At 51.4% G+C, this 27,775-nt stretch overlaps 2 protein-coding genes across 4 annotated transcripts in view; one reads left to right on the top strand and one right to left on the bottom strand.

Moving 5' to 3' along the window:
* Window positions 1-27,775, top strand: part of LOC122381155 — a 72,084-nt gene that overhangs the window by 8,941 nt on the left and 35,368 nt on the right. The gene's annotated exons all lie outside the window — the stretch shown is intronic.
* On the bottom strand, window positions 723-27,775 carry LOC122381158 (neurofilament heavy polypeptide-like). 3 transcript variants are annotated; one of them, XM_043365007.1, is made up of 10 exons: window positions 27,584-27,775; window positions 17,688-17,899; window positions 9,164-9,268; window positions 7,950-8,111; window positions 6,187-6,378; window positions 5,098-5,289; window positions 4,527-4,718; window positions 4,077-4,268; window positions 3,441-3,682; window positions 723-3,135 (listed from the first exon to the last, which is right to left on the bottom strand). In XM_043365007.1, the coding sequence occupies exons 2-10, from the start codon at window positions 17,785-17,787 to the stop codon at window positions 2,806-2,808; spliced, it is 1,707 nt and encodes a 568-aa protein (XP_043220942.1). In that variant the 5' UTR covers window positions 17,788-17,899; window positions 27,584-27,775; the 3' UTR covers window positions 723-2,805. The 3 variants fall into 3 exon arrangements, with proteins under 3 accessions (XP_043220942.1, XP_043220944.1, XP_043220943.1); XM_043365009.1 differs by lacking the exon at window positions 6,187-6,378 and having other exon boundaries at window positions 27,584-27,753; XM_043365008.1 differs by lacking the exons at window positions 17,688-17,899; window positions 27,584-27,775 and adding an exon at window positions 13,991-14,680 and having other exon boundaries at window positions 9,164-9,278.

Raw genomic sequence — 27,775 nt, 5'->3', positions numbered from 1 at the left:
GTCAATTATTTTTTTCCTCTTCAAAAAATAAAAAGGAGCCGGAGTCGCCCCCTTTTTTGGCGGCTCCGGCTCCGGCTCCGGCTCCGGGCTATATTGTTTCACGGCTCCGGCTCCGGCTCCGGCTCCGGGCAAAATATGCCGGCTCCGGCGGCTCCGGCTCCGACTCCGGCTCCGGCTCCGCATCCCTGTTTTGACCACAACGTCAAATTATTATTGTAGCCATCCTTTGACCTGTCGATAAGATGTTGGTCGATGTGTTTTTGGTTTCAATCTTGCACTGCAAAGTGAATGGCATTGGTGTTCCTTTGGTGACCAATATACCTTTGGTGTAAAAGAGTGTTAAAGTTTGCTCTGCAGAGTGTTGGCGACATTGCCCCGGTCAGAGCAACCCGGCAGACTTGTAATCTCCTCTACTTGAGGGTATACGTTCTGATTTCCCCCACAATATCTTTAGTGGAAAGACGATTAAAGGAAAGCCTAATGCTGTCATTGCCGTACTTTTGTGTGGGTGTTTCTAGTCCGTCGCTTGTTCGGAAGGAGTATTTTGAGAAAACCACGGAAAAACCGAGCATCGTCCCACCCCCTTCAAGTGCGACATTTCTCTTCGTATATTTGTGCAGGGGTGTGCTATGTTATGTAATTTGTCTCTGCTAGATTACATAATGCTGCCATTGCTGTGGTTGTTGTTCGATGATGCGGAGCCGGATATGAAGAGACAGAGATTACAAAGAAATACGCTCTATATATTAGTACCACGTAAACACATTTCAGGTAATTATCGCTATCACACGTTTGTCTTTCGATTCCCATTCTCCGCCGACAACTGGAAGTGATAAGCATCCGTTTGTTACGCAATAAGACGCTGCTACCCATAAACACAGGCTACATTTCCCGAAAATTCATCTGAATCACACACGTAAGATGACGTTTCAGGCGAGCTCTCAGGAAATCCAAAAGCTGGTTCTGTGACGCAATACGGGATCTCGCGCACATTAACAGCAACTATCACCTCTATCGTTACTTTTTCACCTTTCGTATAAAAAAGCTGCGCTGACGTATGCATTGTTATGATCCAGCAGAACAACTCGTCAACAACGCAGTTTCTATCTCCAATTAGACATTCGTCATTGTTACAATACGTCATTGTGCGTAGAAAAACAAGTTGAGCGCGTTATTACGTCATAGGCGCAAGACACTACGACCGGTGACTAAGACCTATGTTACTCGGCTACAACCGCACCACGCAAGAACAAGAATCGGACGTCCATACCAAGACCCAGCATTAGCCTTCCCCATAAGACGATCATCATTTCAGTCTCTCGATTCCGCTGATGTGCAGAATGACATGAATTTAAATTCTGCACATGCACCTGCAGCCCATATGCAAAAATCTGCCGTCAGAGTTCAAGGACTTAGACACAAGCACTTCAACCAGCTATGCAATGCTGTTCCTGATCACATAAGATGTCTGCGTGTAGCGTTGCACTGACATTGGCTCGGCGGGCGCGCCCTGCGGGCTGCACGTCCATCAGTGCCGGCGCACGGCCAGGAACGGGTGTTTGCTGTCGCTAACTCGACGCAGCGCGTCCGTTAGGCACCAACACGCGGCGATTTATTTTACACCGACTGAATACACTTTGCATACGGTCACAGGTGGACGGTTGATGTTGTTTATGTAAAATATTTGATATCAAAAGGTTGTAAATATTTCATTCCAAACGGGCGTTCTCTGAATTGATTACGCGGTCTGACAGCCGGCAGACTTCTGTTCACTATAACGGCACGACAGCGGAGTGTGATGATGCTCCGTACCGAAAAATAACTCTCTTTTTGTCGAAAGGGAACCAAACAAAAGCGTGCCCGGCACTAAACCGTTCCTGCCATGGATCGGACACTGGACAGTCCTACATTCGCCGGGCAAGGTGGCGAACAAGGCGCTGTCTTCAAATGAGTCAAGTTTCGATGCAGAAAGAGGTGCTTATATCACGAGTCCTAGCGTCCCGATTATTTTCGTCAGTGGTCCTTGAAAGTTATCTTTTAAAGAAACGTTCCTGTTACACACAAGACTTCCGAAGCTAAGGTTTGCCCAACTCCAAACGCATAAATACATATCACAGCAAAAGTTATTCACTTCGCGGCGCCTTGGCCTCACCTTGCTATGCATTTAACTTAATCATAGCTAGCTCTATATAATAATGGTCATTCAGGATTTTGACAATTTTTTTTGCCACATCTTACCTGGGTTTAAACCAATATAGACGGAGACATGTGCTCCATCTGCCTGTCCGTGTCCACTTTTATTCTTAAGCTAATTATTAGTATTATGTGTTATAGTGATGTTATTTGTTTGTTGTTGTTTACAATTTCGCAGTAAGAACATACTAATTTAGTGAATGCTGTTTTAAGTGTTTTTGGCATATTTCCTTGCTTCCATTCTCAATTTTGCCTTGTGTGTTTTAAAATAAGTGGCACTATTTTCTCTACAATTGAAACTAATCGTCTTGTTAACAAATAGCCGATGGCATTAAAAATGGCTCACAACCCAACCCGACACATTCAGACATCTACAAAGAAACCACCGTCCCTCCCGCGTCTCCGGTGGCGGTCGGTCCGCCGTCCTTCAGCGCTTCCTAACCGCGGCTGACCTCTCTCACACTGGCTCTGTACAGCGGGTGCAGTCGGCCGACCACTCCGCTCTGTCTCTCCTCCTGACCCCACCCTGGTCCTCCGACCACATTCCAGCGTCCTGCAACATCACCCTGGTCCCCCGACCTAATCCCGTCACCCTGCGCCGCGCCGCCGCCCTCAGCGGCTCATCTCGAGCGTGCGGTGGACGCGCACCGTCTCGCGCGTGGTGGTGGATCCGTCGACGTTGGTGCGCGTCTCGGTGGTGCGCGTGGTGGTGCCGTTGGTGCGCGGCGACAGGCCGCGGTCCACCCAGCGGCACGTGACGCCCTCGGGGGTGACGCGCACCACCTCTCCGCCGCGCAGCACCTTGTCGGTCGGCTTCACGGCCGACGTCTGCAGCGCGACGCTCCGGTCCGGGGTGCCGACGCCCACCCCAGGCTTGAACGAGCCCACGTACGGCGAGTGCTTCATGCCGAACGCGTACTGCGGGTCGCGGGACTTGAGTTTCTGTGGAGAGGGTAGAAAAGTTCAGGTGCAAGAAGTTGAACTCACCGGCAGCTCGCTGAACAGCAGTCATGACACTCAGCTATACTCTTTCTGTGTTCCCTCCCACCTCTCTCCCTCTTACCTCGCTCTCCTACATCTTCTCCCCTCTCTCAGTTGCGAGTAAATGCCCGAGTAATTGCCAGGACCTCACTGTCCAGCGATCTCCCTCAACATCCCCACATCCGCCACGAATCCCTCGAAGTTTCCTTCTCCCCTCCCTCAACATCCCCACATCCTCTCTGACACCCTCGCAGCTCCCTTCCCACCTTGTCGTCGGCGTTGTAGGCGTTCGGCGCCGGCTTCTGCGTGCGGTCGGTGGGGATCGTTGTGCGGTCCCGCAGCGTGTACGCCGGACTCTTGTGCAGCGTGGCCTCGGCCTTGGCCATCTCGTACTGGCCGGGCGCCGGGAACTTGGTGCGCTCGTCGACGACGTCCTTCCCGCGGCCGGGCATCGAGTAGCGGGGCGACTCCTCGCCGATCGTGTCGCTGAGCTCGTAGGCGTTGGGGGCTGCCGGCGTGAAGTGAGGTCAGATAGGTAGGGAAGGTGAGGCCGGTGGAGTGCACGACTTGGTAATGTCTTATTTTTGTGTTTGTCTTGTTAGTTCAGGCCCTTTCAATGGGTATCTTTTGAGGACGGTAAGATGTTAGGAGAAAGGAGAGGTGTAGAGCTGATTGGACCATGGCCGCAGAGGCTGATCCCATCCTGTTCTGTTAGAACAGGCGTGTCACGGTAGAGCAGTTCACCCGGCCGCTGCGAGCGACGGTTGTCCAAAAGTAACATGCTGTTGCTCCTATTGAGACCACTCTCCGCGTTTGTCTGGATGGGTGAACGTCAACCCCAAACGAACAAGTGTGATGAAGGGCGACGAAGGACGACAATGGATTTTGCCTCTCCAACTGACCTGGGACATTGTTGGGTTTCTCCAGGTTGGGCTTCAGTCCGAAGCTGTAGCGAGGGCCGTCTTCGTCCTCCTTTGGATCGTAGGCGCAGGGGGCAGGCGTTTTGAACGCCTTGGGATCCTTTGCGCGCCCCGGCATGGAGTACCGGGGAGAGTCTTTGCCGATCTCGTCATCAATTTCGTAGGCATTCGGCGCTGAAAGTATTCATAATTGAATAATAATGGGTACTGGAGCTCTGCATTTCCAATCATCGTTGCAGATGCGTTGCAGTGATTAGTGATACCACATCTTTTTTGCTATATCCCGTAACTCAAATAATTGCTGTAGCAGTTCTTTCATCGTCAGTTATAATTATTGCGATGCCCTCGGGTGCTACTGCCTTATAATGATATCATGAATTAGAACGAACGACAATAAAGTGTTGAATTCATATGTAAATTAACACCACCCACCTGGGACATTGTTCGGTTTCTCCAGGTTGGGCTTGAGTCCAAAACTGTAGCGAGGGCCGTCTTCGTCATCCTTGGGATCGTATGCGCCGGGTGCGGGTGTCTTGAATGCCTTGGGGTCCTTTGCGCGTCCCGGCATCGAGTACCGGGGGGAGTCTTTGCCGATCTCGTCATCAATTTCGTAGGCATTCGGAGCTGTGGATAAGCGACATGGAAGTTGACTGTGTAATATTAGGTTGTAACGATATGTCTATTCTGTTTTGCTCATCAACGGGCAGTGATCTTAATCATTTTGTGCTCTTATGACGTGTGCTCCCATCCCGTCGCCATCAAATATTTCAGATTGGGAGCCATTTCTGCATAACAATCATGAGTTGTCGCCTTTTCCCATCGCCCGTTAAACGGGAGATAATGCCGAAAGATAAAGCTGCTGTAAATCCCTCATGCATTGAAGTTTGCATGGTCGAGGTGCATTTGTTCTATTAGACGACACTCTAACTGCAAGTGTCTGAAAAGCTGCCCTACGCGTGCGTGCAGTGCAGCCTCTGAATAATAACCACAGTTGTGAGCTAACCTGGAACGTTGTTCGGTTTCTCCAGGTTGGGCTTCAGTCCAAAACTGTAGCGAGGGCCGTCTTCGTCCTCCTTGGGATCGTATGCGCAGGGGGCAGGCGTTTTGAACGCCTTGGGGTCCTTTGCACGACCCGGCATCGAATACCGGGGGGAGTCTTTGCCGATCTCGCCATCAATCTCGTAGGCATTTGGCGCTGAGAAACGAAACGATTAACGTCAGATGCGTTCCGTTAGCGAGTACGGGAGAAGCGGATCGACCGCATCGAGTGCGTAATTCTAGTTAATGTAGTCATTTGGTTTTAGTCGCACGCTTTTAGCGCGGCTAATAACTGTCTGCGTAAGGTCGTGAAACGCCGTGCGAGGTGAAGGTCCCAGACAGGAGGCTCCAGGAGACCCGACTGGGGGTCAACGCTCGACATCGCCTTCCTGGTTTGGCAATGGAGAGAGCTGGAGGCAACGTTTGGCAACGTTTGAGCTGGAGGGACAATCGTCAATTGGGACAAACTGCTAGGGGTTCTGTGTGAGAGGCTGTTTTATCAGCAGACTTGTCAAGTAATATTGTGTTTGATTTTTATCCTCCACAGGATTTGTCTATTTAGTTCTTTATCTTATTCTTCACAGCTCGTACCCATTTATAGCCAACAGCCTCGAATAAGTCTTCGATTACGAATTCATCTGTTCTTGATTCCTCTGTGTTCTGATTGCCGATTACTGAGTTATCTTTTTCTGCTGTGCTGTGCTCCCTTAATTTCTGATTGGTGTTTCGAACTTTCGTTGTCATTGGACATGCCCATGCGCAGCCAAGCGATCTCACTTCAGAACGGACATTGCACATCATTTCAAATTTCAACGGTTTGAAGTTTGAACTCTACACTGCACCAGAAGATTTATGAACACACGACACTCTGTTCCTGTCTCTTAGAACCTGGCTATTCACAATTTTTCCCACCTCTCTGCCGTGCACGGGAAAAGTAAATCGGCTGCGAACGTTAAAATCTGCATTATGAAATATTCTGCAGCCCTCAAAATGCGGCTAGACATTCATTTTTGGACATGTTATCCACTTATTTTTGCTTTTACAGGCAACTGACCTGGCACGCCATCAGGTTTCTCCAGGTTCGGTCTCAGTCCGAAACTATAGCGAGGGCCGTCTTCGTCATCCTTAGGATCGTATGCGCCGGGTGCGGGCGTCTTGAATGTCTTGGGGTCGCTCGCACGTCCCGGCATCGAGTACCGGGGAGAATCTTTGCCGATCTCGTCATCAATTTCGTAGGCATTCGGCGCTGAGGGATGAGCCAAGGTCAGGGGCGCGCTGGCCTGCGCCGCCGAGCGGACCGGCCCGATCGCGCGGAGCGGTCGATGTTCCCAGTAGTCAGTACGGGTCACGGTCACACACAGTGGGCCTGTCCCGGCCAGCACCTCACGGCGGTACACGGAGCCGGTCACATACAGTGGGCCTGTCCCGCCCAGCACCTCACGGCGGTACACGGAGCTCACTACAGACTGCTGGAAACTGACCCCATACATGGTGCCGGGGTGGTGACGACTCAGTTGCTGGAATTAACTGCTGATTTGGGTTTATTGGTCTCGTTAGTTTCAGCCTTGCCCGCAGTGGTTACCGCGGGACGCGGGTTAGGACTGATTAGTTGGAACAGTGTAGAGTGAATAGGCAATAGCACGGGATGAGTGGTTTGGCTGCCGTGTGAAACAGCACAGTGCACACTTCACTGTATTTCATGCAATATGATTTACCGAGTTGCAAGTATCCATAATTACATCAGCATTGTGGTACTTAACGACTCCAGCAATGTGCTCGTTTTATATGGGTCTCCTGACTCACTGCTTCAGCCTTTTGACACTAACTCCGGGCAAAAATCGGCACCCTACCATAAACGGAATGGATTATCTAGGATAACAAAAGAAGTACTGACATAACTCATTGAACAAAGGCGTTCCCTCCAAGCTCTTATGTAACATTTACGTAACAGGAATATTTTTATAGATGTATTTTCTGATAAAATCGTTCCTTTTTCATTCCCCTCGCTTTGTACCTAGCCTTGATGGATCACTCAAATCGTGCTTAACATGAAGCTACAAAGAAATGACTGGCTGGACTTTTCTCGACTAGGAAGAAGTAACCTTGATGAAAAACGTCAACGGCGACCGTAAACATGCGATTTGCTTTGACGGTACATACGATAAAGGCAACTTAAGGAAATGTGGCAGAGCAAGTGCTACACATTGCATCCTGATATTATTGACAGAAGCATATTTTAAAAGCTTGGGCCATTTTGGCACTCTGAAATATTTTATCACCATTTTGCCTTGAACTGTCATACAACCTTCATAAAATCGTAACTTCGATTAAATCCTCATTTCAATAAGGACAATTTATCAAATCGATCGTAAGAATATCGAACGGGTGGTTTCGAGCCCGTTTCCAGTCTTCCCCGATATGTCCTTGTTGCTGTGTGCACATTCATGTCAAATTGGGCAACTGGGCTGCGATCATTGTTCACCGGCTGTCGGCGCCGCGCCGCGAAACAATGTCGATTGAGATACGGTCGGTAAAGCCGAACGAGGTCAGCGCGCGGTGGCGTTTTCCTCTGTCGACTGGTCACAGCTCGTGGACGGAGAGTGAGAGTGGGGGAGGAGGGCAGGAGGGGGTAACGTATAGACTCGGGCTGGTCATAGTTATGAAAGGGAGGGGGCAGACCTAGGCTGATTGGGATACTCAAGTTCTGGCTGTTCACAGTTCTTAGCGGGTAGCCCATACGCACTGCGAGCGCGGGCCGGCTTCAGTTCTGTCCCGGGATGTTAGCGGGGTTGTGAAGGGAGGCAGTCGCAGACCCACCTGGCACCGTGTTGGGCTTCTCCAGGTTGGGCCGCAGCCCGAAGCTGTAGCGAGGCGAGTCGTCCTCATCCTTGGGCTCGTAGGTGCCCGGCGCCGGCGTCTGGAACGCCTTGGGGTCGCGGATTTTGGCGGCGATGGTGCGTGCCGGAGCCGTGTCCTTTCCTGCGCGGGGAGTCGGGGGTCGGTCAGTCACCTCGTCGCCCCTCCACTGTTGTCGGCTGGTCATAACTCAGGAGTAGGTAGTTAATGGCCAGTCCTAATCGTGGGATAGCACGGCGAATTTAGGACGATCGTAAGGAATAGAAAGACAGTTTTATTCTTCGAAGCTGACGTAAAGATGATCATTCGAAGCATCGGACCAACTGGATTATCATTCGAGTAAAACCAATGCTGTAGCATGGTCTTAAAAATATTTTTAAACATTTTACTGTGGAAAGCGGCGTCGATATTTCTCCGTTGACCGTTCCTGTGCTGGAATATTACATTTCTAGTGTGACCCTGACGAGCCACGGCTCCTCTGACTATCGGTCAGATGACTGTTGACTCTGGAACAATGTCTGGCTGAGCTCGGGGAAGTGCTGAGCACCGGCTGATCGTGAGCAGATTTTGAGCCGGTTTTCCCAGCTCTCCGAGCTGAACACGACACCTGCTTACGTGGCATTACATCGAGAGAGACAGCGAGACAGAGACATGGAGACAAAGGGTCACCGAGACACACCGGCAGAGCCTGTCTGACACCAGAGAGAACCAGAAAATGCCTAATCTGGCGGGCTGCACCGCCGCCTGTTGTAACATTGGACCAGAGTTGGGACATACACAATTCGACGCGTCACAATGAGAGATCAGTTCGGAAGAACTGGTTTTCAAAACGCTGCATCGGAACAAAGCAATTCTTAGAAGAGTGAGAAAGGCCGGTGATTGTGTCGTTAGAGACAGACGTGTATATTCTTGCTTTAAAGTTTCGTTATCTCAGGGAAATCGTCTATCTATACATATTGCATTGGGAAGTATGCTGCTTACTTTTCTGTTTGAGGTTGAAAATGAGGCACCAAATTCTATCAAATTGATAGCATTTGAAGTAGATCCCTGCCAGGTGCCCAGTGGTTCAATAATATTTGTTATGTTTATTCATGTTTGTTTCTCCGGTACGGAGCAGAAACACAGCCGGGACAGCCCTGCACCCATCAGCAGCCTGGCGGCGCGGCGCCACTGACCTTTGTAGGTCATCTGTCTGGTGTTGTACTCGTTGGGCGCCGGCACCACCTTCTTCACCTTCACCTCGTGCCTGTTGGCCATCGAGTAGGCCGGCGTCTCCTTGCCTGCACACCGCTGAAACAGGAGGGGTACGTCCTCAGTGGGCGCCGGATGCTGTGCGATCATTAGCAGAACAGGTGTTGTGAATGTTACACATCCTGAAAATATGTGATTTTTACGTGATTTTTACGTGACTGTGTAGCACATATGATATTTCAAAAATTAATACTTCCGTTGCGGAAGCTGAGGATACGGATGATACGGAATTAGGATCAAAATGCTGCATAACAAAATACAAACAACGGCGCTTTTTAGGAGGATCGTGAGCTTCAACATATCAAGCACGTCATCCTTATAGCGAATACATACACAGGGAACCACTCACGGGATAAAGCAAATATAAATGTGTTGGCGTGTGATGAGGCGCCAGTTTGAATTCCCCCGTTTCCAGCTAACACGGATGCTTCAGCTTGGATATTTGTCGAGCCTTGAGCTTCCACGAGCCAAGCCTCAGCGATGGTGTCGGAATATCCATGTAACAATTAGCGTATCACATAAGCTAGGCAATAGGCATGCTGACTTCAAAGCCGTGCTTTTATTTAATTTCTTATCAGTCGTTTTGTCCTCAAGCTATATTTACGTACATTTTATATCGTTTGGTTGCCTTAGTCAAGGAGGAAATGCTTCGTTCCTTGACAGATCAATACAGGTTAGATGAATGCTAAGCGTCACTAAGCCGGCCTCCTTACTCTCCTTGTTCGAAGCAGTTGCTTTAAATGCTCATAGATTTAACAAATCTCATCCATTTAATTCGTTGGTCTGGATTTTCATTTTAGAGGCCAAGGATTGCTCTTACCTGCCGTTCTTAATTGGAATAGGTAAGTACTCACTACTCTTATTTTTTTTTCAGTCCATTGAGCTGATGTGTCAGAACAAGACAACCGCTTACGGATTGCGACCGGTCGGCGATGGCCCGGTGTCGGGTTTCTTGCGGTGCGATATTTGCGTTGCGCGTGCTCTATCAAGGCCTTCATGTGCGTCACCTACAGACCCACCGCCGCACGAACCCGTGGGGTCTTCAGTTTCACGTCACTGCTCTGGCAGCTCACTGTAGAAGCCCGCACAACTGACATTGATCTTGTCCACTCGCCTGACCTTGCTGCCATTGTTGTGACGGCTTTGTCCATACGGTATCAGTATCCGCACCGGTTCCCCCCGGTGTGTGGTGGATGTGCGGGCGGGCCGCCACCCACCGCCGTTCAGTTGCGTTGTTTGTTACCTCCACGGTCCGGCGGCCGAGGTAAACAGGCGGCGCGGCCGGCGGCCGGGCGGTGCGCACCGCGCCCGGGGCGCCGCCACCGCGAGCCGCGCGCTCCCGAGAGCGATGACGGAACGCGATCCTCGCGGGATTTCCGCGCGCGGCGGATCGCGTTACGCAAGAGCAGCTGGCGCTCGGACGGGAGATGACGGGTGCCCGCTGCGTCACAGATGCGTGTCCGTGTGTGTGTGTCCGGGAGGAGGCGGGCTCATGGGTGAAACAACGGGTCACTGGCGCCACGGTCACCAGAGAGGCGGCCGGCCGGCGCGGCGGTCAACGGTCGCTAGAGTGACATAAGTAACAGTCATGGGTCACCGGATCACCGACCAAGGTGCTGAAGGTGACGGTCACTGCCGATCACTGGCCACTTTGCTGAGCGATTTAGCTCGAATGCCTCACAAAATCTCGAGAGGCCATCAACGTATGGAATATGCAATTCGGAAGGATTTTGTAATTACACGGGTAAAGATAACACATGAAGCCGCTTAAACGATTATTTCTTAACTGAAATATTTTAATTCCACTTTTGACAAATTTGGAGCACCCATTTGGTCTGTATACCTGTACGTCTAAAATTAACTTTTTAAAAACTTTAAACTGAAATACGCGATCTGCAGCGCCGCCGATAGGATACCTACTGTCTGCAGATTGATACACTTTGGGATCCCATGACGTAAAGTCAGTACCTATTCGCAATCCAAAGGATCACCTACCTATAGAGGATGGAAATGTAAACTGTAAAGCTCGCTTGCTTTGCATGTAGGTAGTTACGTGGATATAAAATGAGAAGAGTAATTAGCATTCATTATCCTGGACAAGGTCGGCGTGTGGTATAAAATCGTGACCATAATTTCTCAACTCGGTTGCAGTGTGACGGTCTGAAAGATAACACTATCCGTGATGGTGGATGATACAAAAGTGCAGTCTCCAGCGATAAAAGCGATTCTTTTCCGTTCAAATAGGTACATTTGAAGGCGAGTTTGGATAGAAAGAAGGATATGATACTCTCACACCAAGATGATTTTGTGTTTCTCCTAAACAAACCCGGACACACTAATTAACAAGCCTTCAGCTCTAAACCATGTGCTCTGCCTTCAAGCGTGGTCGTTAGGACTCAAATTATGACCTCCCGCTCTTCCTTATGACCTGCTCTGAGTGCGCGTGGTGTCTGGGTGGGTCGGGATTACCCGGGGTAGGTGTGTTCGGATGCCGTCGTTCTGTGCAGGAGCGTACGGTGCGGCGGCGGGCGGCGGCGAGCGCCCGCTCGGACCGGCCGCCGCCGCCGCCGCCGCCGCCGCCGGCTCGCTCTCTGTATATAAGCGGCGGCGGCGCGGTGGAGGCGTCAGTGTGCGCTGAGCAGCGATCCCAGTCGGGTAGTGACAGCATCCTCATCATGCAGAGCCTGCGTCTCGTGCTTCTGATGGGCGCCGCCGTGGCGCTCGTCTCCGGACAGCAGCTGCCCGTCAAGCTGGACGGTGAGTGACCCGGGGTCATAGGGGAGCGGGCACCGGCGGGGCACTGGCCTCCGGGCGGCGGCAGCCGCCATCGGTGGCGTCATTCAGTGGCTAGTGGCGAAAGTGGAAGCCTCAAGCCTGTTCCCGACCAGCAAGACCTTTAGTCGATGGCGAAAGTAACGCTTTTGTCGAAATGCAGCGCTGGGAAGCTGAATACCGATGATCATATAAGTAAAGCGGTGGTTTTCCATTAACTGAATCCAGGTTTTTAAGAATTTTGATTGCAGTCATGGTTCATGAAATAGCTGTACGTGGTCAGAATGGACACACAGTTTTTGACATTTTGATTTTATGAGATGGGTTTTCCAGCTGGCATTGTGACATGAAACAAAGCCTTCTTTGGTCGTTTAAGCCTTGATGAACATGTTCTCAATTGCTTCATAGCAGTATGCAAGGATATGATGACAATAAGATGTTGAAAAGATTCCTCATATACACTTTGCTTTGCTTTCTGATCAGTTCTACGTTTTTCTGGGCTTGCTTGTATCAGTTATGCATCAAAAAGTGATGCAACACGATGCAGGATCCATAGGTGAATTCTGTCTGCTCGTCCTAACGACCGTTTTCTCGTTTCCACAGCCTTCAAGAATCACCCTTGCTTCCGTCTGGTGGAGAAGGAGCGCGGCGGCGGCATCACTCAGACCCTGTACCAGGAGTGCGGCCAGTCGGTGATCCACCTGTCCCCCGAGCTGCGCCGCCAGAAGGGCAAGTTCCTGCTGTACGCCTGCATCACCAACAAGCTCGGTCTGCTCAGCAACCGGCGCTTCCTCAACACCGACGCACTGCGCTCCATCATCCAGCGCAGCAACAGCATCAGCGGCGGAGAGAAGTCCAACTACAACAACATCCTGAACCAGTGCGACAGCCGCGGCCGCGAGCTCATCATGTGCATGGACCTGGTGTGCCCGGGCCTGCTGAGCCCCGTCTCGGGCTAGGTGAATCGAGTCCCGGGTCCGCGGCGGCTCTGCAGACAGCGTGACCCGGTGCCGTCGCTCACAGCGACATGTCAATGAACCGGACGGTGACGCCGGCCGGGCGGGGGTCAGTCGGCCGGCCGGCCGAGCCGGTGACCCCGCGCCGGTCACCGCCGCGCCGGCCGGCCGGCACCGCTCTGCTATATATCGGTCACGCTGCCGGGAGCCTCACCGTGGACGGTGCTGCTAGCTGGTCACATGTGAAAAATGTACAACTGATGTCGTGGCGCCATTGTTCATTGAAAGGTGGATGCAATCCAATGTCAAAGTGATCTTCAATTTGTGTCATACAAATATACCAATCTGACTGTGGCCTGTCTCTTCTTTGTTACACATGAATGCGTTTAGATCTTAATGATTTGATGGTTTATACGGTAAGGAATTTATCTTACTATTCATTTTTTCATCGAAGATTTACGCAAATGCGCACGTAATGAGTTTTTGAAGGGAGAGTTAACATTTAAAATTGGTATGGAAATGTGAAACAGAAATTAAAGTTTCAACAATGGATGGCAACTGGGCGTGTTTATTGGACTACATGCAAAGCGTGTAGTCCAATGACTACAAGCTTTTCGTTCCCTTTCCCTATGACAGTGACGTATCATAGTCGATGGTTCTTCATAGTAGCAATGTGGCTACATTTATGTGGCATATTCAAGGGAACATCAGTGAAAAATTTGAATAGTTACTTTTTCCGCGTGAAACTTTTTGCTTGGTATTAAATTGTCATAACATATCTCAATTCGACTGCACCGTTCAGTGTGTGCCTCCAGCCATGCTTTTGTTCTTCCATGGGACATAATATCATTTCATGATGTATAAACGGTAAGGAAATGCATAAAGGGCATTATGGCATAGGTATAACCTTTCATCTAAATCTGTACAAACCCACACAACAATACACAAAGCAAAATGCTGAAGAATTGACAGACAATAGCCTCGCCAACACGAAAACGATACATGCTTAGAAGTATGACTTACCATGAATAGTAGTCGAGCCGAGGAAGACAGCGCATATCCCAGCCACGAACGGTACATGAAACAGAACACAGAGTTTCATTGAGATACTGTGATTTGGTCGTCACTGTCACATCAAACAAAGAACATATGGTCGGTAAATGGTGATATGGGGACACTGCTTTTTGGGGAAAAAGAAAATGCATCTTCTATAATGATAGGACGTATACCTATACCGTAGGACGTGTACGATAGGACGTATACGATAGGAAGTATACGATAGGTATGCTATTGTGCAGCGTGCAACATCAGTGCAATACTGACCGCTGCACAATAAAACGGCATAAATACTTATGGATGGGTGGAACGTGAACCATTTCAGCTATACATAAAGACCCATAGAAAATACATACCTGACTTTTCGGTGACGAAACAAAATAAGTGTAAGTGTTGAATAAGTGTGGGCTACAGCTGTGGGCTGCGTTGCGTTTTTAATGATATCTTATCATTTTCTGTTAAAAACATGTAATTGTCTTATGCGAATAGTCCAATTTTGAGACCCATTTTTAGCGTTTTACTTACTCCATCATGGCTTTTTTCCTCGAGAAAGCAAACGAGTTTGAGTAATTAGTTCTAAATATTCACTTACGTTTCGGTGAAGCTAGCAAATTTCCTAAAATGGAATGGAAGGTTGGCAAATAGCTACCTTGGACCAAGATTACTTTACTACTCCCTTGGACGTTTCCCCGTAGAGAACGGGGGGGGGGGGGGGGGGCAACCACATGTTTTGCAGCACACACAGTAGTGATTCACTCGAGTCTCTGCGGCTCCAGCGTCTGGCGTAGGTCGCCTTCGCGGATACCTCCGCCCTCCTGCAGGGTCGGTTTGGATTCCGACTCCAGGCGTCCCACTTTTGGATTCGCTCATGACCGGTTGACTCAGCAAGATCTAGCACGAAACAAGTAATCATTAGTTGACATTTGGCAGATTTCATGTTATGGAGAGCGAGAGTTGATCTGTTACCTACGTAGCACATTGACCAATGGTGGTGATTGACGTCACAATTGAATGGCGTCAATTGTGACGTCACAGTACGTCAGAAGTGACGTCACATGGTAGCTCATCTCACACGAAGCAGGAAGTTCCTAAGCTGTTGAAGCCGGCTGAGTAGGCTCGGTTTTCAGCATTGCAATGAGCGTGCCAAGCTAAGTAGCGGACGCCCTTGAGCTCGAACAGCGTATTGCTTGCAAGACTGAGGCAGAAGACTTGGGCAAATGTTTACTTCACCTCTTTTGCTTCATCAATAGACCATTGTTAAAGGCCGTTGAAATTATACTCACAATGTGCAAGAGGCCTATTTCACAAGGTGCTGGTGGAATTGAAAGCGGCCTATATTTGCAACAAACAGTTGTATTCACTCATATTCCTAGCTAGTAGCTGTTGCTTGCATCTCTGCATTCTGAAAGCCTATTTCCTGTGCCTTTTCACTTCTTGGCCTCTTTATTTGTTTCGACATAAACCAGCGCTCAGTCGTCTGAGCTCGCCAAGTGGTGTTGTCGGGACGGGACGCTCAGTTGCGGCCATCCCACGGCATGCAGGCGTGACTCTCAGGACAGGACAGGCAAGTACCGAGCTGCAGGATGATCGGGAGTCAGCCGGCGCCGTCCACCGGGCACCGGTGCACGCGCCCCGCGGGCCAGAGGTGCGGCCAATGCCGCCGCGTCCTCGGTGACGTCTGGCTGCGACCGCCGCGCGCCGCACCCACTGTCCGCGGTGGCCTCAGGTGACCGTGAACCCGTGATTTAACGCTCAGTGACACTGAGACCCCACGATTTGGAGGAGCTGAGTGATAGGAACAAGACTGCGCCGGTTTTAGGCAGGTCTCCTAATATCTCCTTCCGTGAACTGCGATTTTTAGAAAGGGTGTGTTTGCGGATCCTTCTGCGCATTATTGACGCATAAATGGAAAATATTTTGAAGAAGCGTGGATGTATGCCGGCCAATCGAATCCATTCGAAGGACAGTGCGCCGGACGCTGCTCTGGATTCATCTGCAGACTTGTCAATGTTCCCCCTGCGAGGGGCTGTTGAAGGTCATCGTGGCGCGGCCCTGACGGGCAGAACGGACGCGATTGTTCTGTCGATCGGCCAGTGTTACCCCTATACGAGGGGTAGTAGGGAGTGACCGCGGAACGGCTGGGGACGGGAGAAAGAGCAGCGTGCGGACGGGAGAGGACGGGAGAGGAGCGAGGTCGATCACAGCCGCCCCGCCGCCGTCGCCGCCCGGGTCCGATTAAGGTCGGCGCCGGACCACAACACACCGCCGCCGCCCAGTGCGGCCCGCCGGAGGGCGGGGGCGGGGGCGGCGCCGCGCCCCACCGCCTCCCCGCCGCAGCGCTGCAGAACAGCGCTCAAAGCCAGTCGGCTCTTACACGTACACGTAATCGTTGTGAAGGGCTTTGCGGGTGTGTTGCAAAAGGCCAATTAAATTCTGATGGCATACACGTGATATGGACATCACATGAAGCAAAAACGGAGATCTTGCCCCACTGATGCCAGCTCAAACAGCCGTCGTGATTGACGGGAAAGTCAAAAGCCGCATGAGCCGGATTGGCTTTTTGGAGAACCGAACCATCGAACCTTCTTACCGGCCGCAGTGTTCTGATGTAAGCGATCTGCGGCGTATCTGTGCAGCATCAATACGGAGTACCGTTCTCGTCCGATGCTCGGTTTGCCCTTTTTTGCTCTGTCACGGCCATCCGGCGGGCAATTAATCTTACCAGATGTTGCGACGTCGCGCAGTCCTGTCCCGAAACCGCCATTAGCAGTGACGACAGATAAGAGAGCGGCGCCCCGCCCCGCCCCGCCCCGTCTCGGCGGCCCCTTTCAGAGAACATCTGCGCGGCCCGCGGGCGGCCCCCGGCGGCTCCGAGCCGAACCCTCCGCAGCCGCTGGCCTCGCTCAGTCTCCCCGGTGCCGGCGGCCCACCGCGCTCCCAGCCGGCCCATCGCGAAAGCCGAGGTCACACACACCTGAGGCCGGCCGGCTTACGTCATCAGGTGTCCAACCAGACCCTCTCGGCCCGGCCCAGCGCTGGACGCCGCTCAGTGCCACCTAGCGGACGGAAGGTGAAATATTCGACGATAGCAGCGCTATGGGAACGTGTGGAGAGTATGAGTACTAAAGCTTCAGTAAAATTCCGCAGCTGTGGGCTGCAGTACTCGCTTCGTGTGCTGACCTACAGGCATCCTCCGTTCCGTCTGTTCCATCATCAGGTATAAATCCTTCTCCTCCACGCCTCAAACCCCCTAAACTGTGCTGGACGGTCACCTTCGTCCAAAGTGAGTAAGTAGCTCCTTAGGAGCAGGCCGACGTGCGGTGGGGTTTTAGCGGGGATGAGTGACCTGTCCATTGAGGCGGGCTCAGCCCAGCCCTGCAGCGGAGCACCAGGGTGGCCGCCCATACCAATGTTCCCACTAATTCCTACCATTCTTCCGGCTCTGAAAAGGTCTCATTACACCGAAAGGGCTTGCTTTGGCATCTGTAATTTTAGAGCGAGGGACATGAGCGATGACGATGCTGAGCTATGTAGACGTTGGCGATAGATACTCGTGTCGGCGGAGTCTAGAGACTCCTGTCGGCGGAGTCCAGAGACTCCTGTCGGCGGAGTCCAGAGACTCCTGCCGGCGGCGTCTCTCGGTCCGCTGAGCGGCGTCACTCACCGATGGTGGAGGGGATGTTACAGGAGCCCGGGCCGGGCGTCTGGAACTCGGCGGCGATCGGACGGCGCGGCCGGGTCGGCGTCCACGCACCCTGCACCATGGCGGGGTGGTATGAGAGGCCGGAGGTGACACTGAGCGACACCTGGCGACACTCGGCGACACTTGGCGACAGGGGGTCCTGGCGTCCTCTGAGTGTCGAAGGCTGATTGTGCCTGAAACAGAAAAGTGTTTGTTAGAATGGTGCCTGTGGAGACGGGAGGGCTCAGTTGAAAGTACCGCAAGCCATTTTCGGAGCGACAGATAAAATTTTAATTCAAGCCTGAAGCCAAAGCAACCAACTCAGTTATACTGTGATGAAGGCCACGTAGCACGGGGGTACGTGTATACTCCTTTCCATACGCGATACATGATATTAGGATTTTCTTCTGACTCATTCCCACACATCCCCTTTTCCATCGTCCAGTGATTATTTTCCAGCCTACGGCCCCCTGCGTCTAGCCAGGACGCCGATCGGTGCACCGTGCTGTATTTGGTGCGGTCGCGGTGCCGCGCGGGCGGCCCGTCCTCTGGGAGTCTCTGCCGCGCCCTCTGCCGGCGTGGAGGCGGAGAGGAGGCCGGCCGGACCTCCCCGACCTACACGGGGTTCCGCAGGGGCGACCGGCACTTGTTTACCATACCGACATGGCAGCGTGAAGGGCGCCGCAGCCCACGGACCGACCTAAATATGGTGCCGGGCGCGACATGAAGCGCATGTCGCCCCTCTGGAGATCGGGGCTGACGCGTCTGAGTGCTCTGTTTCGCCGTTGGAAGGATGTTATGATAGTGCGTGACATCTCCCCTGGCGGTGCCGCGGTCATCAAACCGACCGCCGCCGCTCTGTCGCGCTGCTCGCAGCTGTGTGATAGTGGGCTCGACTTATTATTGCTGTATGCATTTTGGAGTCTTGAGGCGCTCGGCGGTAGCATGAGTTCACGTATGTGGACTCTGACACCCGGCCAAGGAACTGCGTGGTTCATGGTGGCCAGCGTACGAGTAGGGGCTACTGACAGTTGCAGTGGCTACTGACGACGGACATGCCACGATGCGGGACGCTTCATGGTTGTCAGGTCTTCATGGTTGTGGTTGTCAGAGCTGGACAGATTGCCATTCAGAGAAGAGAAGACATGACGTGGTTTTGTACAGGACGGGCAGGACAGAGTGCCGTTCGGAGAAGGCGAATACAAATCTTGCTTTGACGACCGTAGCTACATACATAAAACGTTCTTGGGCTCCATTCGTAAGCTGCAAACGTTGTGGTCGTGGAACTATCAAACGGAGTAACGCATTGCTTTGTTACTGCCACGACACGACGATATATTGACATTAAGCTCACTATCAGTCATACTTTGTTGTGATGAATTCCTTTTTGTGATCAATCGCTTTTGTTGGCTGTTTTTCCTTTTAGAAGAAAAGACGTTGAAGGTGTTATGGTAGCAAATTGCTATTCATGACGTTACGTTCCTCATTTGTTTACGAGCTCCTCAGTCATGAGTGCTGTCCTGTTTCCCACTGAAGGCGACGTCTCTGACTCTCTGGAATGTCATTATCGCAGTCACACCGAGGCAGTTGTTCACCAGAAATTCACCTTCATAAATAACCAAGGCAGACCTTCACAAGGCGAGATGACACTCAAGGATGAACAGATTCGTTTTCAATGGTGTCTTTCCGAACTAATTATTCAGCCAGCCTACATAAACAAAACAAAAAGCGAGCTCGCTCTCCCTCTGGCCCCTCTCTCCCTCCCTCCTCTCTCTCTCTCTCTCTCTCTCTCTCTCTCTCTCTCTCTTTCTCTCTCTTTCTTTCTCTCTCTTTCTCTCTCTCTCTCTCTCTCTCTCTCTCTCTCTCTCTCTCTCTCTCTCTCTCTCTCTCTCTCTCTCTCTCTCTCTCTAATCTCCATTTCTATACTCTCTAGTGGATGGTGAAACCCACCAACCAAAGTGGTCTCGTATTCAACATTTGGTGTAGCACCGCTAGCACAATGGTCTCGCCGATGCAATGTTGTGATACGGTCTTTGCAAGTCCTCATGCGTGGGATGCAAAGATTAATCGCCAACAACCAGAGGCACGGCTACCTAAAGATGTTGAACCTTGCCATAAGGCTACTTAGGACCTTGAGTTTAACATGCTGGCAACTTCATCATGCCAAATAAATCATGCCACCCAACCTATTGCCGAAAAGCCTTTTCAAACTACTGCAGTACATTCGCAGTTTCCTCGCGGTGTGGTGTGCGTGTGCGTGCGTGGGCGCGTGGTCGGCGCAGCGTCGGCCGTATGTGGGCGTGGGTCTGATCACCGGGCCGGGCCGGGCCGGGTGGGCGGACAGGGACGCTAGTTTGTCACGTACCGCGCCGAACATGGCGCTGCGGCGGCCAACACGGCGCGGGTGCCGACCTCGCCACGGCGTCCTGTCCTGTGATAGATGACTGAGGGCGAACTGGCAGCTGAGTCCCCGGATTTAAGACACTAAAAATCTACATATAGTTGACGAAGTTAAACAACAATAAACAAATAAAAAATTCAACAATGCGCCGGATATAGTGAGATGCTCTGGGCCTGGGGTCTTGGGCGACACTCATTTAACACTATGATTTAATGTGGACAAAAAAATAAAATCTGTGGTTCTTGAAAATCGGTCTTTATACGTTGGTACATACTTTTCCATGTGACTGGTGAGTGTGACAGTTGATCCGCGGTTAGCGGAACGTTTACGATGTGGTTTGCGGGGTCGAGTTGTGGCCTGTCCCCGCCCCAAGATAGTGCTCTTTTGAGGATAACGAGCTATCATAAAAGCACGATATGAGTAGCTTAGCCGAGGCTATTATTCAATGCAAACGACACTTCTTTGGAACAGATATCTGTATGTGTTCTCGTTACCAGGCAAAGCAAACGCATGCAGCGGTCGTTCTTCGAAATGACCGTTTGCATGTTCAACAACTGAATAAATTTCTGCACGCACGCACTCTGCCTTTGCTTGGGTCAATTGATTCGTTGACAACTCAAGACACGTTCTCAGTAAAATGCTGCTCCTGATGTTTAAACATTCAACTTCCCAATATGGCAAGACTCGGGCAAAAGCCGGTTTGATTGGGTTTCAAGTTCCATGAGCGAAAAACAGGCCCCTATCTTGATGTCCGCTCTTCCCTGATCACTCGGATAAGTTCGACCGATTTGGCGACATTAGCATATTTAGTATCGGGACAATATGTAAGTGCCACCATAACGCTGGTCAACTCCTTATTGGGATAGGCGTCGGTTGTAATGAAATCATTCTGATGCTCTAATCATTATACAGTATCGCTAAAAAGGTATCCGAAGTCACCGACTGTTGCATTTGAATTGAAATTCATCATCTATTTCATTCATTCATTTTCGTTTTCATTTATCCGCTCACGGTATGAATTAATACTGCCGAAATTGTGCGTGCCTTGCATGAGTTATAACGCCAAATGCTAACATTAACGTCAAATGCTGATTAAGCATCATTGTAACCATACTGCGGCCCATTTGGCATCGTAGCTTCTCTCAATGCAACACTTCTCAGCAAATGAAGTGCTTGCGTATGCACGTGCACGCGTGCTCTGGAGCACGCTCGGGCGTGAGTGCACTTTGTCACGTGCTCGCACTCACGCACTCTGAGAGGGACGGTGGGTCTGAGGTTGAGGCCGCCCAATCAGCTGACTATGGGCACCGCGGCGCGCCCTCTCCGGCCGACACGGCTCCGCTGCCATGTAAGGAGTGCGTTACAGACCCGCCCAGTGAGGTCCGCAGGCCTGCCAGCTGCAATGGCGGACAGACTGACTGCCGGCCTCACGGGCTGACAGACTGTCAGACAGGCCAGCCGACCAGCCCTCCGCGTCATGACAGGCTGTCAGGTTAAATCCTGGCGGCAGTGGCAGGATGACGGACTTATGGAAGACGTGGAGATCTCGACAACAGAACGGCCGAGGCTTATGCGAGGCTCTCACCGGGCGAGGGTAGCTGTTTAAGGTGTCTGTCGACAGCTGTTCTTGAGAATGACTTTTCTATAGACCTGCGTCCATAGAATGTAAGCAGACGCTTCCGTTTCTGGAAATGTCGGTACGTCTTTTTCTTGCATCAGGCCTCCTCAAAGGTATAGATGACATGCGGTATACGCCTTTTTATTGTTCAAGTTTGCTAACATTGGACGACACGAGATGCCTCGATGTTTTGCGGTTGAAACGCCCTGGCACAATGTCGTGTTTTCTTAGCTACAGCGGGCTGTAGGCAATCATCCACAACAGCATATGGACTGGAAAGACGCTGGACTCCCTGTCAGCTGTAAATGGAAAGCGCTTTCAAAAGCATAATAGAAATACAAGATGCCTTAGGTACATACATATAAACAATATCAGTTTTAGAGAGCATGAAAATTATGGCCACGATTTATTTCAATTATGTAGCTCTCAAGGAGTGTCGAACTCTTTCAGGCATATATTTTGCATGTATGGCGTGGCAAGGCAAAACGCATACGAGATGATCTACCTACAACCATAACCACTTGTAAATATCACTTGCCCGCTCTTTGAATCTACTTCTGAATTCAAATGTATGCTGAGGACAGTGACATTTTACACATAACGACGGTAAGGGACGCGCTCTGTGTGCCTAGCTTGCTGTGCTAGGACGACTCCTGCCCCGCTCCCGGCCTGTTACGGTTATGAGCAGCGCTGCTGTGTGAATGTCAGATGCCCTATCTGGTTTACTGCTGCCGCCCATACCCTTATGTGCCGTTGGCGATCATTTACCGAGTGCAGACACCAGTCAGAGGCCATGACGGACCAAATAAGATGCCGCCCGCGGCCGGGTGCCGACTCACAGTGTATGATTTGTATTAGGGTAGTGACAGTTATGAGGTCGTTACTTAGGGTGCCGGTGCGGCCCTCTTGGCGTGATCCTGCCCAGAGCAGAGTCCGATGGCCGCGGCGCCGCCCTCCGCACCGGCTCTGCGGAATAACGTCCGGCATCAAGGACGAATGTCAGGGGAACAAGGCTCCATTCTATCAGGTAAATATGATAGGCGTCTTATGGATCTTCAATCCGGTGAATTCCGTATGGGCTTTGATAGTAATTAAAATCAGGTTTAGAGTCGAAATATGTATCGGGATTGGCATACTGCTCATCCATGAAAAATGTTGTATGAATTGTACAAATGATACTGTCACTGAAAATAAAACAGGTGTTGTTGGCAGACGTTTTCTGTTTTAAAATGTCCACATTTTTTAAGTTGCAAAAATCAATATGCACAATACTGAATCAATTAAAGAGCACCTGAATCAGCCAGCTGTGGCATATAATTGAATGTTTAAACACTTTTTTACAAATGAAGAACAATGACGACACCTGTTTGGCGGGACCGTGTCGGCGACCATATCACGCCTTGCTATCAGGCAGCGTCATTTAAATGTAGTAGCCGTCTACCCACTCCTGCATGCGACGCCACGATCCTAGCACGCAAACCGGCAGTCATCATTGCATCGCGCCCCAATTTTGGCAGGCTGTGCCTTAGTTGGGTATGCCTCTGCTTATCCAGCGCTTATCAAATATGTGGGGCTTAGAGGCCAGCCTCGAGACTCGGCACCTCCTTGTTGCATGCTGTCGTGTCGTCGTGCTTCTGTGCTGAATATTCTTATTTTTTTACTTAACATAATTTTAACGACACCCATTAGCTACCTGACTTGTTGCCAGCTGGTGGTTTTGAAGTTGCGTGGTTGAGGTCAGCCGTCAGTTTAGTGCTCAACTAATTCGCTTCTGAAAGTCCACCGGTGTCATGCTGCAGCTCTAATCTAAGCCGTCGGCCTAACTTAATATTAGTTTTAACTGGCAGCTTAATCATTTGCATCGGATCTGAACGTTTATTCAGCAATCGCTGAAGGGGATAAAATGATAAATGTCAGATGATTCGTACCAATTAACGTGGCACATCGATCCTCACGAACAAAAGCGGATTAGATAAGTCGTACTTACGATTGATACGCTTTTATAGAGTTCATTGGAGCTGGTATTACTGCTCTTGGAACATTCCGGGTGTCTATTTCTATATTTGAAGAAATGCTGAGCCGTAGAAACCTTACGAATACCCGGCTTACTGACGTCTGGGCAGTTTAAATGTGCAGTTAGGAACTGTGCCTGATGTGCTGTCTTAAGTACAAAGGTGGCAGCTGTGCCGCTCAGCATATCCTGCTGACCGCCTCTTCAAGATTCTTAGTGCAGCGGTGTCACCGTCCACCTGACCCGGTCACTGGGATGGCATTACCGGACAACAATTACTGGATAGCACCTCAAGCGAACTCCACCGTGTGACCTTAGAGGGATTCACAAGCAAACTGGCGACCTCCGGCGGTGACCGGGATCACCACAGTAGACGAGCAGCCACACCAACGGACGTAAAATCACCGACTGGAGACCAGCCACCACTGACTGAAACCTGTCATGACCAGCGACCTCTGTGACCAGTGACCACTGGCACCAGTGACAGGTGACCGGTAATTTTTAACCAGCAAGCTGTGCTCACTGACCAGCGACCTTTGTCCAGTGTCCACACCTATGGCGTGCGTGTCCTGTTTGTGAGCGCCGGATATCGAGGTCGATGGGACCGCGCCGGGCGCTGGCGGCGACAGCGGTACTGCGGCGGGCCGCACGTGAGACAGGTCGGGTCAGGGTCGTGGGGCGGAGCGGTGTGGTGGCCGTCGAGGCCGCCGCCGCCCACACCTGTCCCCGTACCCGTGCTGCCCTTCCGTCCGAGTCCTTCCGTCCATCCCTTCGGCCGTCCGTCCGTCCGTCTGTCTATTCGCTTATCTGTCCGTCAGTCCGTCAGTCTGTCTATCGTCTATCTATCGGTTACCCGAAACCCCCTGTGGGAGCCGGACAGGGCGGACGTCGACGACAGGCAGACAGACAAACAGACAGACTGACAGACAGACGGAGGTGCTGGGTGTCAGCTGGGAGCCGCCCCACCCCGCAGGATCGGCTGATTCAGGGACTATGTATTTCAAAAAGGCGGAAGACACCTAGTCCGTCGCAGATTCAGCTATTTATATGCAAGATTCCGGAAGGCCATTGTCTACACATACGTGCATGTACCACGTGCGAGCACTAAGTATGAACTTCAAAACGGCTTATTTTGCATTGCAGATTGGCTCACAAAACTTGCCTGTCTGGTGTTAAATTTACACCTGATGTAAATGAATAAGCGGTCGCTGGCATTACCATCTCAGTGCCACGCTGCTCGCTCGGCCCGACGTCTCGCGACCTCCGTGTGCCATAGTACGGGCATGGGTCCGCGGCGTGGTGAAAGGCACTGGACGCTTAGGAATGCTACTGACCCCTGGCCGGCCCTGGGCGCAGCCAAAGAGCAGACATCACGTCCACATCGAAGCCGGAATTACTGTCTTTGATTGGCGATTGAGTAAAATATTTCGTTGCAGCCATCTGCTTCAGCGGCGTATTTAGAAAATCGCGAAGGGGGGGGGGGGGGCCAAGGGTTTGGAGGGCGCCACCTCACCCAAGGAGGGCGCCATACGGTCGCGAGATAAAAAATCGCTCAGTGGGGGTTGGGGGGTTGGGAGGCGTTTTTTACCATGCCACCAGTTTTTTTTTGCGTAACCTCGTATAGGTCGTGCTGCATTGATTTTGCATCATGTGTATTCATTATACTCCAGGTCACAAAAGGTCAAGTGTTCTTGAAATGCTGCGCCGAAGGCGCGCGAAATTTTTGAAAACAACCTTTTCCTCCGCTTTTTAGGCACGCCTTTTATACGATCACTGTTCAAAGCTCCTCTCGCTCTTTTACCAAATTTGAAGGTGTAAAAAATACCTAAGGTTTGGTCGGGCCGCTGCCACACAAACTGTACAGAAAGCTTGGCTCATGGGTGTCGATGTATAAAAGTTTATTGGCGGTGGCATATCTACGCACCAGATCACCGTATCGGATTGATACCGGAGCGCGAGATGCGTAAACATCATCCAAATTACCTCAGACCAGCCTTCATAGCCTTCTCACAGATGCATACAGTGTACCCACATAACCAGTTTCAATCACCGAAACTTCAGATGCCTGCTGTTGCGCCCGAACCTGTTGACAATACTTAATCGTAATCCATATAGATGCCATGATGCACGTAAAGTAGGATCAATCCGTTAAGACCAAAGACGTGTTTTATGCATCGTAGAGCGTAGATAGTTTTGGTAGGTATAGATACTTCATTCATTGTGCTGAATGCACGTTCATTTGTGGCAGTTTTCACAGGCAAGACATCAACTATGTGCAATAGAACGACTAAGTTGAAAAACATGCCAAAGGAGTAAATAAATGATAGGAGGGCAGCGATCAACGGATGTTGCCAATAGGTAGAAGGGCTGCGATCCACAGGAGGGCACTAATAGGTAGAAGAGCCCCGATCAACATCCCGAGTTTCGACAGTAGGGCACCGATAGGTAGGAAGTTGGCGAGCAGCAGGAGGGCGCCAATGGATAGAAGGGCAGCGATCAACAGGAGGGCACCAATAGGTAGGAGGGCGCCGATCAACAATCAACAGGAGGGCGCCACCAGGTAAGAGGGTGGCGAGGAACAGGAGAGCACCAATAGGAGGGTGGCGATCAACAAGAGGTCGCCAATAGGTGGGAGGGCGGTCATCAACTGGAAGTCGCCAATGAGCGGAAGGGTGACGATTAAAATGGGGGTGGCAATGGTGAGGAGGGCGCCTTTGCTCAAGAGGATGACACGAACAGGAGGGCGTCTGTGCGGAGGGCGCTGGTCAACAGGAAGGTGCCAGTGGATAGGAGGGCGGTGATCAACAGGAGGGTGCCAGTGGTTAGGAGGGCGGCGATCTACACGAGGGCGCCAATAGGAGAAGGGCCCCGATTAACATTCAACAGGAAGGACTAGGGAACCAATAGGTAGGAGGGCGGCACTGAACAAGAGGGTGCCAAAAGGGAGAAAGGCGGCCTTCAAAATTTCACATGAGGGCTCAATAGGTAGGAGAGCGCCAATAATTATGAGGACGCCGATCAGCAGAAGGGCGGCAATGTGTAGCAGGGTGGCGACCTACAGGAGGGCGCCTTCGGGTGAGAGGGCGCTTATTTACAGGACAGCGGCTTACATAGGCGACCACCGTTACGCTTAGAGAGCTACAGCCTACAAATGCGGTTGGAGGGCGCCCGAGGGAGCCCTCCAACCGTATTTGGAGGGCGTATTTGGAATGGGCGTCCTCCGAGGGCGCCCTCCATCCGTATTTTCCCTGTAAACACATTCGCGATTGGAGGGCGCCCTCCAGTCGCGATTGTTTTTCGATTCGATTATATCACAATTGCATTTGCGATTGGAGGGCGCCTTCGGCGCCCTCCAATCGCAAAGGGCGCCTTCGGCGCCCAAGGGGGGGCCATGGCCCAGTGGCCCCCCCTGCCTACGCCCCTGATCTGCTTGGAAACTAAGAAACGATTATTTCGAATAAACTTAAAACTTTCGGTAACCGTCGCATGTGTGTGTGACGAACACTGCACTGTGATTCTTATTGGGATGCGTGTAGATAGATAGGTAGAATGCGTTGAAAGATGTCTGCTGTTCAGTGTTTACTGAGAGAAAGCATTTGCAGTATCCATGTGTTGGTGTTGAGCGCACGTTTCTGATTTGGCAATGGGTCGTGAATCGTGATATTCATCGCAACAAAATCAGTCACATCCACACAGATCCTTGCTAAAACTTTAGGTACCTCACATAGCCACTCTGATTGGTCGTATGCTAATGACGCGTGCCTGCTGCTACCACCAAAACCAAACAGCAAACAGTTTGAGACGGCGGCGCACGTGCGTCCCGTCTCGTCTCTCCCCCGATCCCTCACCTGGCGATGGCCTGGTCCGGCGTTGAGAGCTGCCACAGCCCAGCTGTGCTGCAGACGGGCTCACGGCGGAGCGGCGGTCACCGGGGGTTGGCTGGACGGGCGGCACCGGGGCGCGGGGCGGTCACACGAGAGAGCCTGCGAGCGGCCGGTCAGTCCGTCAGAGCCCAACTGCCGCCGCCGCCGCCGCCGCCG

Source organism: Amphibalanus amphitrite, unplaced genomic scaffold (assembly GCF_019059575.1).
Source record: "Amphibalanus amphitrite isolate SeventyFive unplaced genomic scaffold, NRLGWU_Aamphi_draft 000115F_arrow, whole genome shotgun sequence".
Taxonomy (NCBI): Eukaryota; Metazoa; Arthropoda; class Thecostraca; order Balanomorpha; family Balanidae; genus Amphibalanus; species Amphibalanus amphitrite.
This window is presented reverse-complemented; position numbering and strand designations above follow the sequence as displayed.

What these genes read in the sequence shown, in the direction of transcription:
- LOC122381158 (XM_043365007.1), bottom strand. Translation starts at nt 17,787, where the DNA reads ATGGTGCAGGGTGCGTGGACGCCGACCCGGCCGCGCCGTCCGATCGCC. An exon ending in CAGACAGATGACCTACAAAG is followed by an intron (nt 8,112 to 9,163) that starts GTCAGTGGCGCC and finishes CTCCCCGCGCAG; the next exon opens with GAAAGGACACGGCTCCGGCA. An exon ending in GAAACCCAACAATGTCCCAG is followed by an intron (nt 3,683 to 4,076) that starts GTCAGTTGGAGA and finishes TCACGCCGGCAG; the next exon opens with CCCCCAACGCCTACGAGCTC.